The sequence below is a fragment of the Psammomys obesus genome, unplaced genomic scaffold, assembly GCF_907164565.1.
Source record: "Psammomys obesus unplaced genomic scaffold, mPsaObe1.curated_primary_1811, whole genome shotgun sequence".
In the NCBI taxonomy this organism is placed as follows: Eukaryota; Metazoa; Chordata; class Mammalia; order Rodentia; family Muridae; genus Psammomys; species Psammomys obesus.
This window is the reverse complement of record NW_026596079.1, coordinates 10,801,330-10,818,811: the sequence shown is the minus strand read 5'-3', so window position 1 is coordinate 10,818,811 and position 17,482 is coordinate 10,801,330. Positions and strand designations below refer to the sequence as shown.

The 17,482-nt window shown below is 43.3% G+C and overlaps 2 protein-coding genes across 2 annotated transcripts in view; both read right to left on the bottom strand.

Annotated features, from left to right (window-relative positions):
* Oc90 (otoconin 90) overlaps nt 1-2,091 on the bottom strand; it is a 27,426-nt gene extending 25,335 nt beyond the window's left edge. The window contains exon 1 of the mRNA XM_055626671.1: nt 2,046-2,091. Coding sequence (XP_055482646.1) covers nt 2,046-2,091 — 46 coding nt within the window. The remainder of the gene's footprint in view (nt 1-2,045) is intronic.
* A 7,436-nt stretch (nt 2,092-9,527) lies between these two features.
* The window catches only part of Hhla1 (HERV-H LTR-associating 1), a 45,246-nt gene continuing 37,291 nt past the window's right edge, over nt 9,528-17,482 (bottom strand). The window contains exons 15-17 of the mRNA XM_055626288.1: nt 16,157-16,313; nt 10,532-10,614; nt 9,528-9,571 (exon numbers count right to left, since the gene is read on the bottom strand). Coding sequence (XP_055482263.1) covers nt 9,528-9,571; nt 10,532-10,614; nt 16,157-16,313 — 284 coding nt within the window. The remainder of the gene's footprint in view (nt 9,572-10,531; nt 10,615-16,156; nt 16,314-17,482) is intronic.

The window sequence follows — 17,482 nt, the reverse complement described above, 5'->3', positions numbered from 1 at the left end:
TATATATATATATATATATATATATATATATATATATATATATATATGCAGGCCCTACCTTATTTATTCTCAAATGAATCTATAAATATATAACAATTGAACCAAACATTGAGTGGACAATGCAAGGTTACCTTCTACTAGAACTCTAGTCTTTGTGTAGCTCAGGCTATCCTGGAATTCCCACTGAAGATCAGGCTGGCCTTGAACTCAGAGATCCACCTGCCTCTGCCCTCCAAGTGCTAGGATTAAAGGGGTGCTCCACTGCTGCTGGGCTAGTGGCTTTTGGGGGAGCCAGTAGCAGTAGAGAATATTTTTATTCTCTAAATATTCTCAAAAATATTTTTATTTTATGTATGTGAATATTTGTTTTTTTTAATGTTTTTTTTTAAATTTTTCTTTTTAGTTACAATTTGTTAACTCTGTGTCCCAGCTGTATCCCGCTCCCTCATTCCCTCCCCCTCCCCAACTCCCTCCCTGGTCTCCTCCCTGCCCCTTTCCAAGTCCACTGATAGGGGGGACCTCCTCCCCTTTCATTTGACCCTGTTTTATCAGGTATCTTCAAGGCTGGCTGCAAAGTCCTCCTCTGTGGCCTAACAGGACTGCTCCTCCCCTGGGGGGCGGGGGGGAGGTCAAAGAGCCTGCCCTTGAGATCCTGTTAGAAATAGTCCTTGTTCCCCTTACTTTGGAAAACTACTTGGTTACTGAGCTACCACGGCTATATTTGCCTTTATGTGTACCATATATGTGTAGAGCCCACAAAAATCACAGAGAACACTGGTTCCTATGGAACTGGAATTATAGATGGTTGTGAGCCACTATATCAATGTTGGGAACTGAACCCAGGTCCTGTGAAAGAACAACCAGTTCTCTCAACCACTGAGCCATCTCTCCAGCCCCTAAATCTGTACCTTTATTGGCTTTTCTAGGGTACTTTTCCACAGTAATGAAAAACTAACATGACAAGTAAACCATTTTGAATTTTTACTTCAGTGACCTCAGGGGCAGATACAGAAGGTATCTCCTGAGAGTGAAAGCTCTCCTTGTAGAGGGCTCTATGGCATCTGCAGAGAGGCCTCATCCTCCCCATCCTTCACATTCCCTGTAGCTCCTTCCATCCCCTTCTAGAAACTGCAGTCCAGGTTCCTGGGGATGCAGTACTCCTCAGGTAGACGCCTTCTGGAGCTACCTGCCAGACTCTTCAGACCAAGCTGCAGGTGAGAATATATGCCTCCCACTCTCTCTTGCTGCAGAGATGGACTTTCATGCTGCTGCTCCAAGTCCAAGAATCAGATGTTTTTTTCTAATGAGACTTTTTTGTGCTCATGATAAGGCCTTAAGGAGACATAAACTAAAGCATTTCTCTCAATCCTCTAGGGAGAACCTCTGAATTGTTCCTTTGAACAGCTGAGGAATCGTGCATCCCCAGGAACCTGGACTGCAGTTTCTAGAAGGGGCTGGAAGGAGCTACAGGGAATGTGAAGGATGGGGAGGATGAGGCCTCTCTGCAGATGCCATAGAGCCCTCTACAAGGAGAGCTTTCACTCTCAGGAGATACCTTCTATATCTGCCCCTGAGGTCACTGAAGTAAAAATTCAAAATGGTTTACTTGTCATGTTAGTTTTCCATTACTGTGGAAAAGTACCCTAGAAAAGCCAATAAAGGTACAGATTTAGGGGCTGGAGCCTGCTTTGAGTTGTTTGCCTACCCTTGGGCATGGGGCCTGGCCTGAAGTGGTTAATATGCTCAGTGACACTACATTGGAGAAACCTTACTTTCCCTCTCCCAGCAAAAAATCAGTTGCAAACAGCATCTTGTTTAGGGGGTGGTCCTTAATGTCAAGTTGCCCTCTCCTGTGCTGGGATTTTTCTGAGCAGAGGTTTTAATAGTTAATATTAATTCTGACACTTAATACTGATATTTGATTCCCTTCACTCATTGGGCAGAGGAATGAGAAGAAACTAATGAACAAGTCATCTGGAGGTCAGCAAGACTTCCCTGCAATGCTGTGGAGTTATCAAACGCTAACCTGGAAATACAGTACTCACCAACACAGGGGACCAGCAGCATACTGACCACGAGCAGCATAATCATTGCGGCAGCAGAGGACAAAGTGTAGGCATAGACTAGAGCAGCTCCCTGGGAGAGAGGCCAGGAAAACATGACAAGAATGCTTTTAGAAATCCCGTATGAGAACCACCAGAAGCTTCATGCCCCCTTTGTGCCAAAGGTCCAAAATTTGAAAGGGTTTCTGTCCCACCTTCAACACTAACTAGCAGCTTGACAAGAAGAGATAATGTTCCCTCCTGGTAACTCAGCTTTTCCAGCTGTAAAATGGCAAGCTAGCTGTGTTCTCCCTGAAGACATGGCAGTGTGGTTCCTTCCCTCTTTCATTCCACAAGTATTTTACTTCAGACCTAGCTTGAGGGAGGTGGGTTTGAACCCTACCAACACCACTCCAGATATGAGTAAATCTGGTGACCACATGGTGGTGCTGCCTGCCAATGAGTGATCTTTTCCCTGTAGCATCACAGCCTTTCTTTCCTCCTTTGTTTTTTGTGCGCTTGGTTTAAATCTGGTTGCTGTCCTGGAATGTCAATGGATATCCTCAGGGACTGCTGTGGGGACAAAGGACGAGGGTGGGAACAAAACACCACCACACCTCCATTGTAGCTTCTTGTGTTCAGGTCATTAAGAATTTGACTTAAATAGGCACTCTAATACCCAACATGTGTGTAGTTAACACGAGGCAGAAGATCAGACAGATTTTAGAACAATTTTCGCCTTAGTTACAGTCCCCCAAGCAGTGGAAAATGATTGGTTGACTTGTGCATATTCTGCTTTAGATCTGATTTTGGGATATTGTATGAATGACAATATGCAGGCTGTAAAGAGGGTTGTAGATATTGGGCATTACACAAAGGTGCTTGGCTAAGAGGGCATATAAAAACCTTGAGACAGCTAGGCTAGATTCTCAAGTGTGCCCTCTGAAGAACCTCATTAAACTGGGAGGAAGGGCACTTTGTATGATGTGCTCTTCTACAGGCAAAGGCAGCGTCCCACAGTTTAAGAGTTGCCGTGCTGGGGTCACTCTTTGAACTCAGTTTACTATGGAGAGTCCTGAGTGAAAAGACCTTTGGGGTGGTGAGATCACTGTTTTATAAACCTATTTCTATCATGGCCTCTAGTGGTTGCAAAATGAATGTGTATTAAATGAAAGAAAGTACAAGGTGTAAGTTTTTGAAGATCTTGACTGGAGTAAGTACCCTGTAAGTACTGCTGTCTGATTTTCCTTCAGCACAACGCTCTACTTGTAATCATCTTCTAAACACATGAGCTCTCCCAGCGCTTTGCAGCGTCAGCTTTTACATCCTCCTCTTCAGGCTAAAGATCATTTCAGATAGAAATAAATGAAAAGACTCCCAAAGGATTGTGCTAAGGGCCTCCACTAGTATGCAGCAAATGCCTTTCAGGAAGAGGGAGTCTGCAGATCCCTTTTAAAGTCAAATTCACAAGACTGAGGCCACTATACCTTGGGCAATCCAGTCACCATCTGGCATTTATGGCACCTATGGTTACTGTTACCATCAGTCAGGAGGGAAGGCCAGAACATAGGAACCTGGAAGCACGATACCTGGACATCATCTTGTCTAATTGCAAGTTTTAAGATGAAGCCTTTGAAGCTTGCAGACTGATCACTTACAGCACAAAGTTTCCACTTTTCCTGTGCCTGACTCCCAAGCTCAGCACTGTTACAGTGGTAGCACATACCCGGTAGCTCTTGTAGGGAACCCTCCACCCCCAAACTGTGATAACTGAAGGACAGAAGCTGCTCCATGGCACCAGGCATTACAATTACAGCAGCTGCCTGAGCTGCATCCAAAGCCTAATGCTATTCCCTGTCTCCTGTTTGTGTGGAAGCTCTTCTTTGGTAAGTAAAGTGTGTGTGTGTGTGGGGGGGAGGGATCCAGTTGGAGCAGCCACCTCTCAGGTGCCCTCCCCCCTCTGTCATTTCAGGCTATATAAGCTGAGGGCCACTAGACTTCCACAACCTAGGATGTGTTTATGGGAGTGTAAATGAGAAAAGCCACCAGATCACAGGCACAAATCCACCGCTAGGTCTATTTTAAGAAATAACTTACCAGAGAGAAGAGTGGAGAGCAGGGAGTTGCTTTGTACAGAGTTTCAGTTGGGGAAGGGGAAATAGTCTGGAAGTGGACAGTAGAGATTATGATACAAAACCAAAAATGTACTTTACACAACTGTCCATTGAAAATGGACAAGATGGTGAATATATACGTCTATATGTAGATATATAAACATTATCTATACTATATATAATACCATAAACATTCATACATACATGCACACAGTGCTGACTGAAAATCATACAGCAGTCGATTACTGGAGGGTGCTTATTCCAGTCAGGTTCTTCGAGAACTCACACCTTGCACTTTCTTTCATATTATATATATTATATATATATATGCATATATTGTAATATAAAATTTTAACTAGGTTATAAACTTGGGAATCTTGTTCCTTGCATTAATTGGATCATTCCTTGTGTCAGGTGCCCCACTGAGCATGCCCCATGCACTGCCTAGAAACAAAACCCTAAGACTTAAAAAAAACAAAAATGTCACGACAAGACTGTCCTGGAGCTCATTTTCCTCAGCACTGATTCATCCAATGCTCCTGAAGAAGAGTCTTGTCATGAGTCACAAGGCAGGAGCTCTGTGCTCAGGATCACCCACCGACATGAGGGGCCACAGTGGTTGTTCCACAGCCTTCTGTGACCCTGTTGAAGCAGCCATGTGTGATAGGGAAGTTGGGCAGGGGGTTTCCTAGAGCAGTTTAACAAGTGCTGCCAACTTGGCACTTCATCTCCTCCTACAAGAACTCAGAGTGCCTTTGGAGCAATAGTCAGCACTCACAGTGCTAAAGACCTGACCCTTCTTCCCTTCCCACCCCCTTCTTCTCTCCCTTTATTTCTCCTTTTCACCCATCCACTTGTCCTTCCATCTAGTGCTTTTCTTTCCTCTTTCCTCCTCTCCCTTCTCCCACTCCTTCTCCCTGTTTTCTTCCACCTATTCTCCTTGACCCTACCTCCTTGCCACATTTCTCCTTCTTCCTCTTCCCTCTACTTCTTCACATCATTACAAGAAGGTACCTACTATGGCGTGAGGCTCTCCTCAAAGGCTGTTGAATGATCCAATGCTGCTTAGCTTTGAGCAAATGGGAACAGGGTCTTTTTATACCTCAGGCAAAGACCCCCGGTCATGTGAGCACCTTCCTACATTCACACCAAGAGCTTTTCATGCTCTCTGGCAGGTGGGCTGCATCGAAGGGGAGGAGATATCATAATGATATGTCTTGGCACAGGTGAAGGTTCTATATTAAACAGTTCCATCTTGAGCCCCATGAAGAGACTTGAGCTCTAATTAAAGAACAATGGCTGCCTTGTTCCACACACCCCAGCCCACTGCAGTGTCTCAGAGGTTCTCTGATTATGTCTAAGGATCACAAGGGAACAACCTTGGAGGTTGAAAATCTGAAAGATGTTGAAAATCACAGGCTCCCTTGCTAGGAAAAAGGCAGCCTTTGTCTTGTCTAGCTATTGCTACAGAAGATATCTTTGGTGACTCTTTAGAAGTCCCCGATTAGACATGGGGATTTGATTTCACTTTTTTCTATAGTTTTCTGTCCAAATTGTGAGGTACAGTCAAGTGGGGCTTTATAATTAAATACCTTAGGTTTTACTTCCAGTACTATTGAGCTCCATCTTAGCTTCCATGTCTGCTATATGGAGCTCATCCTACTGGACTGTGAGGTTTAGGGGGATCTTAAGAGTCTTCCCTTCACTTCATAACCCTTTGTAAAGTGTTTTCCTTCCCAATAGTGTGCCACCAGTGGTCACCAGGACTTTGTCCTTGTCTTTTCATTCACCACACCAGGCTGTTTGTGTAATCTTAGGAGAAGAGAACTGAGAAGAACAGTATTTTTTTATGCTACCATGTGCCATCATTTTATGAAACCAGTCAAGTCAGCCTGGCCCAGAATTCTCTGAGCTTCAGCTTCCAACTTTGCCTTTTGTAGAGACAGACCTAGTTAAATGATTGTATCTCTCTGTCTTTCTGTCTGTCTTCCTCTTTCCTCTTCTCTCCCTACTTCTCTGACTCTCTTTCTTACTCTGTTTCTAGTCTGCAACGGGGGAAAAAAAACCAAAAACAACAACAACAACAACAAAAAACCCCTCTACTGCTATGTACTTCTAATGTGCCAATCATGTGGGATCAAGCAAAGTCTAAATCCTCTAAAATCTTGAGCTAAAATAAATTGTTTCTCCTTAAGATTTTGTATCAGGTAATTTTCCATAAGAGACTAAAAAATATCTCACACAAAGAATGTATCTTAGTATGTGTTATTGATACTCTTGGTCAAAGTATTCTTTTCTGTGGACAATGTCCTGGGCATTGAGGAATCTCCCATGCACCCATTAGAGCCCCTAGCAATTCCCACTAACCTCTAAACAATATAACTAGACATTGCCAAAATGCCACATATTCTTGAGCCATATCTTTTCTTCTTATGCTGGTAGAACAGAGTGAAAGTTATGTTTCCCCAGGAACACAGATAGAAGAAGCCAGAGTTGTTCTCAGCATGAGTTTAATGACAGATTTCACTATGATGGCAGTTGAATTCCCTGCTCACACACCCCAGCACTGTGTTTTGTAGAAAGAGGAAAATACACGCATGTACACAGAAGCAGCCCCTGAGAAGAGAAGTACACACATGCTTTTGCCTCCCTCTCTCCTCTCCCTCCATACCCCTCAATCCTTCTCCTCCTTACTATTTTCCTTTTTCTTCCCTTCCACTCTTTCTCTTGCCAACCTGGCTTTTCTTTGAGGCACAGAGTATATAGAGAAGCTTCTTCCTTTAGTTCCAGGAAAATGTAGTTTAATGAAGTTGCCCAGGCAACCACACAATCTTCTTGTTCTTCTGGGGCATGCAAATGTCCCATCTACTTTACCTAATTAGTAAAGCACTGGTAGCCACATATACATCAATTAGAATCTAAGTTCTGTGTCATCTCCTGGAGCTTGCTACTCTTCCTAGCCATCACATATGTCAAGATGTATATGTCTATAGTCTTCCTTAGGCTCTGGAAGACCAGGGGACTCCACCACTGAGCAGGCAGTTTGCATGTGGACTTTGTGTCTTTTCTACCATTGCTTCTGTTACACAGGAAGTATGACTCGGAAAGAACTGGTCCCATGTGTTTCTTTAGTTCTTGTCCTCAATACGCCTCAATACTCTGAGGTGTCCCACATTCGAGGCCATTCAAGGTATAGTTGTGGTTGGTAAATACCCCAGTGAACAGAGTAGTTGAGTCCACTCCTCAAGAAAACAGCTTTGCATGTAGGCTCGAGACACCAGCTAGGTGATATGTTGCTTTCTGGAAAACTTTGGCCATCCTTTTGTTGTGACGTAACTGCACCAAAGAACAATTACTCTTAAAGCTGAATATAGAGCTTGTGTTACCACCTTGCAACTGCATGGGGAATTTCGCCAGATCATGCAGCTCTGAGTCTTTTATGCACAAAAATAATATCCTGATTACCAATAACAGTTAGTGAGAAGTGAAGCTACAGAACGTAAAGAGCGAGGTTATACATTTAGGTACTTCCCCAGAACTTGATCTAGGTCTTTGATGGATTAAATCTTTGTTCCCATTTTGGCATGTATTGCTACCTACATTGCTGCGTACTGAGGTCAGAATCGTGCCTTTAACATGGTATCAGTTGTGCTAAGGTCTCAAGGCCTGTTACACTTCCCTGCCAAAAGCCCTTAATTAATATAAATGTTGTCTATAAAAAATGGTCCAACCAAACTAACATACTCATAATAAAAGGGATATATCTTTGACTTCTATTGAGGTGGGCATTATTTTTGTTCCTTAGAATACTGCCTGCCTTTATCTCACCTTTGCAAAGTCAAAGCTCGCTCCTTAGCCCTCAAAATCATGACAAAGTGTGCTAATGAAATTAGCAACTGTGTAATTTGAAAGGTCTCTCAAGTGAAACTTTGAGAGAATCTTAAAATGAAACTTCCTGTGGACCTGGATGGAAGAACTCATGCTGCTTCTCTTACCAAGTCTAAGCTCCATATCCCTGGGCACCTTTTTGTTCACCCAGAGTTTGAGGGCATTCACTGTCTGGGAGAAGGAGCTGTTTTATGCTTGGATTATTAAAATAAATAATGCTTTAGGAAAAGTCCTACAGTAGAGGTGGAACACAGCACACCAAGAAGAAAAATGTCCCTGGTAATCAAAGGTTCCACCTAGGACTGTTGGACAGAGCAAAGTTGTGTAGCTATGTTTTGTACAGACCTGTGAATTTATAAGACTAGGAATAGTGAAAAGGGACCTGATACAATTAAGGGGCACTTCAATATGGGTGTGAAGAAAAATCGGACTCAGCAGGTATTAGCTATTCAAAGGAAGTTCTGGCTCCCAGCTCCCAGGAAATCACCCCTAACACCTTGGAATAACTCACAAGGTGCATCATTACAATGAGGGTCTTGAATCATGCAATATCAACTTAACTACTGGAGACTGAGTATGCAAATACAGCCCTTCAGCCACCCCATGCTTAAATGGCCAGACACCAAGGCTCATGAGCTTCCATGTTGACAGTGTTCTATATGCATTATGTATTTTCCATATATAGTCCATATGTATTATGCCATATTATTGCTGGAGAGTGATGTGTAATGATTGTATGAGGAACCAAACGGTGAAGAGAACAAGTAGCTCATGCCTGAGCTCTCCTGGAAGCTTCTTGTTTTCCTATGATACACAGTATGAATAAATCAGTTTTGCTGAACTCTGAAGTCTGACTACTAAATGGCTGAGTCCAGCAGTTTTCTAGAGGAAAATTGGAACACAGTGAGACATGGAGAAGGGAAGTCAAGATAAAGGGAAAATTAAGATCTCCACATCTTCATGCTCGCAAGAAATGTTTCCATCACCTCCTCCTTAGGAACTTGGAAGAGGATCTTGATGCTGTAGCACTGCAAGCTGTATGCAGCCAAGTGTTCACCCGTTGCACAGCACCATAGTGAGAGCCCTCTGGAGTGCAGAGTCAGGCCTTTTCAATGTATCCTCCTGCTGTCCTCCCAAAGTACCAAGTTTGAGTCACCTCCAGTATTCTCTATGCTGGATTGCTATGTGCACACTAATATGAACCCGCTACCCCAGTTCTCTTGTATCAGAATTGCTTCTGGCCTAATGGTAGGTTCTCAAACCCAGTTCACGGTTTTCCATTCCTCTGAAGCAGGCAGAGAAACCTGGTGTCATTCCACTGACGATGACACTTCTGCCTTCAGTGCATTATACAGATTGACAGGAAAGAAAATCTCTTCCCTTCTACAGATGACTTGGCTGGGCATGCCTGGATTTTGAAAACACAGCCAAGCTGGAACAAAACCAAGGTGAAGGTTTGGTGGTAGAAGTCACTGTTTGCTGTTCACACAAACTTGCAGACATTCTCAAGGCATTTTTGCTTCAAGGCTGAAAGAGCAAGAAAGGGACTCAGGGCACTGATACTGGAAAAGAACAGAGACATAAAATCAAATAGTACCACCCACAGTTCAAGTTCTTCCTGAGGGCAAGCACAGTGCAGGTCCTTTCTATGAGAGTCCCTTGCTAGTCAGCAGCAGAGTGGAGGAAGGAACAGCCATACTTTTTCACTGTCTGCCCGGATGCTGTTGTCTCAATACCCAACTGTGTCCATATCATCTTCCCATTATGGTTATTTAAACTCATTAATAAACTGATCAGTAAACATAACAAGTTGTGTGTTCAGAGGTTTCATCAGAGTAGGGAGGAAAGGCATAAGATAATGTGCTGGCAAGCTGTCCTAGCCTATGCCCACACAAGGTGAGGGAATTCTGCCCTTGACTTCAGAACCCTCAATCCAGTGAATGGAGGGCTTTTTGTCCTCTCTGCCTTAAATTATTTGCATACAACTTGGTTGAAAATTTCAGTGTTTTTGTGGGGTTTGTGGTTTGGTTTCTATTTTCCTTCCTTTCTTCCTTCCTTTCTTCCTTCCTTTCTTCCTTTCTTCCTTCCTTCCTTCCTTCCTTCCTTCCTTCCTTCCTTCCTTCCTTCTTCCCTTTGTTCCTTCATTCCTTTCTTCTTTCCTTCCTTCCTTCCTTCCTTTCTTTTTTTCCTTCCTTCCTTCCTTCCTTTTTTTATTTTTTATTTTTAGCTTGGGTGGAACTCAGAGCCTAAGAACCTTGCTTGGGTTCACACAGAGGCAGATGTAAGTGATCAACTGACTTCACAGCTTTCTGTCCTTCTTGTAAACGCTGAGGGGTTGACTGAACAGTAACCTATCTTGACTTGACGGTGACTTTGTGAGCTACAGCAGTCTTCTGGACCAGGCTAAGGTGAGTCAACCTATCAGAGTCACAAAACCTTCAAATGCACTCACTACTGAGCCATCACATCAGTAAGCTGGGTACTTACTGCGAGAGTGGGATACCCTCTTCACCCTCTGGCAGATCAGTGTAGCATTCTTCAGAAACCAAGAATAGTATTCCAGACAATACCTACAGGTTCAATCAAAGGTGGGAGTGGTCACTCTCCTGTGATGATCATGAGAAGATAACCAGAATAAAAAAGAGTAATTATACAAGTATGGATATAGCCCATTGTTTACATCAAAGAACCCTCTATTTATCTTTATAGAGTATGGCAGGAAGGGTACAGAAGAAAGCTTGTTAGGAAAGAGCCCAGACTTTGGGGCCAATGAGATTAATTTTTAATCTTAGATCTACAGTGTGTTAGCCTGCGTGAGTTTAGGTTGGCTACTTAATTCTCTCGGCCTTCATTTATTCATACGTAAGTAAAAAACAATGGTATATTAAAAGAGATGATATATGTGAAGTTCCTGAACTATACCAGTGTGTAAATGTCCAATAAGTGGGGATGTTCATTTGTATTGTGGGAGGAAGAGCAGGAGGGGAAGAATGCTGTTGGTTGCCACGCAGCAAATGCATTGTAAAGTAATACACAGCTGATCTTAGACACTCAGTGTTACTTCAGAACTCTGTAGTGGAGAGGCTACAGGCATGCTGTAAGGAGAGATTTCAGCCAGGTTGTCAGTGGTTTGATGTGACAGATCTAGCATCTGAGGTGGTTGAACCAGGCATGTTGGAGTTTTCCTCTGCAAGAAGAGGTGCTTTTAACTGCGGACCTATCTCTTCAGCCCCAGCTGTGTGGATGTTAACCTAGGTAGTCCAGCCTGTTCTAGAAAACTTTGTTATTCCCATAGTCAAATAGACCAATATTTCAGTCAGGACCCCATCAGGAAAGTGAAAAGAACTAAGTGCTTTAATAAAGTACATTCACACTGGAAGTTGGCCCCAAACAGGTTAGAAGAGAAGAAAGAAATCACGGCAAGAAGGAAAGAGGCAATCCTATGTCTGCTGGACAGTGGGTCACCAGGCAGAAGAGACAGCGGCAAGTGTGCAATGAGCACAGAAGGGAAGGGGTGTGCTCCTTTGTTACAGAGGCTGCAACCTCAGAAGAGACACCTATTTCTGGAAATGCAGAAATGTAGAAAAGCTTCCGGTCCTCTCCTTTCTGCCAGTGTCTTCCACTGCGTGAGCAAACAGGAAACCGAATGCCTAGGCATTCTGGAAAATGGAGTTTGCATAAGCCAGATCAGTTAGTATAAAGCCGACTGGAAACAGCAGGGGTGTATCTCAATGATGGACACAATAGGACCCCTCTCCTTATAACCCTGGACCTGCTCAAGAAGGGATAATATGTCAAACCTGGACAACTCAGCACAGCTCATCACAGCACCTAAGCATTTGGTTGCCATAGTCACAACATGTCAAGTGTGCCAGAAAGGGGATCCATGCAGCAAGTCCCAGCACAGCCACTAGCCCAAGAGTACAGTGTTCCTGGTGCTGGCGAAAGTATCAGATACATTGTCTCATTTCATTTCACGACACTGTCTCTGTAGCAAGAATGTTGCTGTCTTTCTCTTGAAATTATGTGAGAAAATTATGTGGCCTGAAATGTGGGCAGGACTAAGTTCATTATGGGATAAATCAAATAAGGTTCAAATAGCCTATGTGAGTAGTCTCAACACCACATTGCATGTAAGTTATAGAACCTAAAAGCCTGATTGACTTCTAGCCCAAATCAGTGTTTAGTCAGCTAAATAAGGCTTTGGGACCCTTGGCTCATATTCTCACCTCAATCCTTCTCAGTCAATGTGATGGCATATGAGGTATATTTTTTAAACAATTTTAAGAAGTCTTATACTGTTTCCAACATAGTAAGAATGTCAAACTATGCTGGCAAATAGTCTTCTTTATGATGTAATGCTAACAAATGAGATATTAGGCCGTCTGAGTTGCTCTGTGAACCTTCAGACATGGCCAGAACTTCCGTTGTCATATGGCCTCTTTTCAAAAAGCCAAAGTTGTCATTTGGAACCTCAAGTCACAGCTTGTTCGTTAGATGGAAAATTTCTTCCCCTATGACCAGGAAAGACAGTACTTCATGATAACATAGCCATCCCCAAACCTGGGACAGAATATCTTGGTCCTTCCCCCAAGTTAATATGGCAAGGCAAGTCACTAGTACATAAATAGCCATACTTGGCAGGTAATAGACTCAAAGTTATGTTAACAACAAGGTTTGTTGAATGACTTAGAGGATAAGTCTTTCATACAAAAAAGACTAAACCATATGTTCTCAACCTTCCCAATGCTGTGACCCTTGAAGGCAGTTCCTCATATTGTACTTAGCCCTAACCATAAAAATGATTTTCATTGCCACTTCAAAATTGTAATTTTGCTACTGTTATGAACCATAATGTAAATATTTTTGGAGACAGTGGTTTGTTAAAGGGGTTGCAACCTACAGGTTGAGAACCTCTAGGCTAAATGATCATGGAGGAAAAGCTGTGGTGAAGGCAGCCTGCTGTTTCTGTCTTTGGGTTTTGGTATCAGGGCCAGCTTTAGTGCCATCGGTATGAACTAGACTGAAGCACTCATCAATGTGCAAATTCCATGCATCAGGAGATGCAGATACCTGAAAACCATGAAGACGTCATTATTTGTCATCTGCCATCCATTAAAAGTGAAAGGGACTCAGTTTCTGTCATCCTACAATATGGAAAGGCATGTCTCCAGTATTGTGGGAGGGACTCCAAATTGGAAGTCTCAAAAAGGACTCCGCTTGGAAAGAGGTTAAATAAGGAAGAGAGATTAAGAAACCAGAGTTTTTAATCTGACAAAATGAATGGTTGAGCTTCTAGGGTTCTGTATGTTCTACTAATAAGTGAAGAGACAGCTATTCCTCTTAACAGCAGCTGCTGGCTCCTGCTCCTGTCCTACCTGGGCAGTAGCAGGAGTATACTGGCACAGCTTGCAGCTCTTCTAGCATCTAGTAGCAGAGCCAGACTCACAGAACACACTGAGTTAAAAAAGATTGATTGGAAGAGTCAGAAAACAGGAAACAGGACAGGAGCCTACCACAGAGGGCCTCTGAAAGATTCTATCCAGCAGGTTATCAAAGCAGATGCTGAGGCTCATAACCAAACTTTGGGCAGAGTGCATGGAATCTTATGAAAGAAGGGGGAGATAGAAAGACCTACAGTGGACAGGAGCTCCACAAGGAGAACAACAGAACCAAAATATCTGGGAACAGGGATCTTTTCTGAGACTGATACTCCAACCAAGGACCATTCATGGAGATAACCTGGACCCCATGCACAGAGGAAGCCCGTGGCAGTTCAATGTACAAGTGGGTACCCTAGTAAGGGGAATAGAGACTGTCTCTGACATGAACTCAGTGACTGGCTCCATGATCACGCTCCGCCTCCTCCCCAGGGAGGAGCAGCCTTACCAGGCCACAGAGGAAGACAATGCAGCCAGTCCTGATGAGACCTGATAGGCTAGGATCAGATGGAAGGGGAGAAGGACCTTCCCTATCAGTGGACTTGGAGAGGGGAATGGGAAGAGATGAGAGAGGGAGGGTGGGAATGGGAGAGAATGAGTAAGGGGGCTGCAGCTGGGATACAAAGTGTATAAACTGTAATTAATGCAAAAAAAAATAAAAGAGACTGCACAAGGGGGATCCAAGAAGGAGGCACTGGAAGGACACTGTGTCTGAAGATCAGGACAGCAGTGACTGCACAGTGACCAAGAGATCGAACACTGGGCCCTAAAACAACAGTGATTGTGTTTCCCAGGTGAGAGGAAACCTCACTATGAGGGAATCAATCGTGTTCAGGTCACCCAGCTAAACCTCGGTAGAGTTCTTGGGTCCTGGCAGACACTCAGTAGCCAGTCCAGAGAGTCACACGCCTGTGTGTTCTGATCAACATCCTAGACTGAACTGGGATTTTCAGTTCAGAGACTGGGATTTCAGGTCGAGAGAAAACCACCCGGTGAAGGAAGGAATCGGGACCGATCTCATGTCACCTAGATAGTCTCTGGAAAAGGTCTTGTGATCCAGTGGGAGCTCAGCTGCCAGCCCAGAGACCTGCCTGTGTGCCCAACTCACTGTCCCAGATACAAATGTGGAAACTGGAAAAATTAAAACACAAATGGAGAAAATAATGGAGGGGAAAAACTTAGGGAAGAAAACGGGAACTACTGAGGTAAAACATAACCAACAGACTACAAGAGATGGAAGAAAGAGTCTCAGGTATGGAAGATACAATAAATGAAGGAACAGATTAGAAAGACACTGGAATCTATGGCAAGATTTGAGGAGAATGAGTTATAAGTAAACACGTGTGTGATTGAAAGAACAAGGTCATTTTGAACAGGGATAAAGGCAGCACCAGGGCCTACCATTGCTGTTGCAGACACATCCAGCATCCCAGAAGTCTGGAAATGTTCAGGCTGTGTTTCACTCCATCTTTTCATATGTTATCTCATTGTTTGCTGGAGTGACTTCTCCCATTTCCTACCTTCATAAGTTCTATGCCTTAACCAAATCCTGGATGTCCCGTTTCTGATGGGATCCTATAGCATTTGATTCTGGATCTTCTGTAATAGTTGTCATACTGGTTGGAAATTTCTCTCTTTATATTACCAACTTTCCCACTAAATAGTGCTTAGATTTTAAATCTCAGAAGTACTATTATTCAAGAAAACATACCCAGCTACATGATCCTCCTTCACATTGGCATTCTTGTACTATATTTAATGTTTTATGTGAGTTTGTGGAATAATTTACTATTCAGTGAAAATATGGGGACAGAGTAAAAGGCCAAGTGAGCAGCTGCATTATTTCTATAAATCAACCCAGAATTTTCCATGGGAATTCTTCCTTTCCTTGTTATTCTTACTTTTCTGTGATTATTTTTTCTTTCTGCATTTCGATTTGTGTGTGTATGTATGTATGTGTGTGTGTACATTTGTCTGTCTGCCCATCCATGTAGAAGCCAAAGAAAATTTCAGAACTGGAGTAACAGATATTTGTGAGCCACTTGCCATGGTTACTGGGATCTGAACTCAGGTCTTCTGGAAGAGCATCAAGCGCTCTTAACTGCCGAATCATCTCTCTAGCCCTGTACGGATGTTTTCAGTTCTGATAACACTATGACTAATGCATTTAATATGACTAGTACATTTTTGCTTGTATTAATGACTTAGTCCTAACCCTTTTATTTATTTTAACTTGTGCTGTACAACTATTATATCCCACCAACTATGGCCCAGTTTCTGGATCTATTTTGTGATTCATCTTTAAGCCAACACTTGGCTTAATATAATGCATGACTGATAGACAGTAGGGATTCAACATATGATCAGTTAGTGAGAGAAGGATCTACTGAAGTAAGCTGACCTTAAATAATATAAAAAGTATTGTTTTGAAGATTTCTCTTTTCTTCACTGTGAAGAAATTCCACTTCCTGGCTTGTTCTCACTTCTGGGCCTGGGAACTTATTTATTACCCTCTTCATAGATGTAACCATCTAGTAGAGGTCACACTGTAGAGTAAGCTCCCTTAGGTCACCTGTCACCTGTATGGGAACTGTTTAACGCCTGGTTACCTGATAAGTTGCAGAGAGGCTACACACTATTGGTGTGCAAAGGAGTCACTGTCCCAGATTACCTTGTGGCTTCTAAACTGTAATCCCTCTTTTGGCTTGCACAGAGGCATTTCTGGAAGTAGCGGCAGAGTTCCATCAGGCATGGGTTGAGTTTCTTCATGACCAGGGGTAGAGGAGTGTCTGCAATGGTTTCTTCTTTGAGGAGTGGCCGAGGACACCCTGGAATATGCAATCTCAGACATGTGAAATCAGTAAGAGCTCAGCAAATGCCTTCCCTTCGGTAAGGCCTCTAATAGGTGAGTACCATCTAGCCCTTATTTCAGGTAGGTTGGAAACAGACAATAGAGAGTGTGGGTTCATTCCTGCTCGGTGTGAGAATGTCAAGAGACAGGTATAGAGTTATGGTAATCAGGCTCAAGAATTGGCCAGACATGGGTTCTCTGAGAAGCATGCTATAGAGAAACATTTGAAGTATGGAACAGAAATGCACGGGGGGGTGGGAGGAGGCACCACTGGTACAGAGGATAGAGAACTATCATGCAAGGGGATAGCTGGTTGGGGAAAATGGACAATGCTTTAAATACAGAGGGTATGTTGCACTGTGTGTGTGTGTATGTTTTTGTGTGCATGCATGTGAGTGTGCATGGGTGTGAGTGCGTGTTTGTGTGGTGTGTGTGAAGAGCATGTATGAATGCATGCACATATGCACACACATGTGTAAGGCAGCAAGAAGGTATGATGGTTGGTATTGATTGTCAACTTGAAAGCATATAAAATCACCTAGACTGGGCTGAGGTGGGATGACCAATTCTTAAAAATATTTTTAAAAATAAATTTATTCATTTAATATCCCAATCACAGCCCCCTTTCTCCTCTGCTCCCAGTCCCACCATCCCTTCCTCTCCCCTTTCCCGACTCCCTTTCACCTCAGAAAAGAGGAGTCTCCCTTACAAACCCACCATGGCCCATCAAGTCTCATCAGGACTTAGTACATCCTCCTCCACTGAGGCCAGACAAGACAGCCCAGCTAGGGGAAAGTGATCCTAAAGCAGGCAACCACATCATATATGACCCTGCTGCCCTTGTTGCTAGGGTACCCACATAAAGACCAAGCTGTCCATCATTAACATATGTGGGACAACCCATTATAAGGGTGGGTGGCACCACTCCATGAGGTGAAGTCCTGGACTAAATAAAAAGCAGAAAGTCAGCTGAGCATCAGAATTCATCCCTTTGTTTCCCAATGGCAGACACCATCTGATTACCTGCTCCAAGCTCCCACTTTCTTGTCTTGCCTGCCGTGATGGACTGTATCCTTGAACCACGTGCTCAAATAAGCCTTTCTTTCCTTCAGTCACTTTTGTCATGTGTTTTGTCACAACAATAAG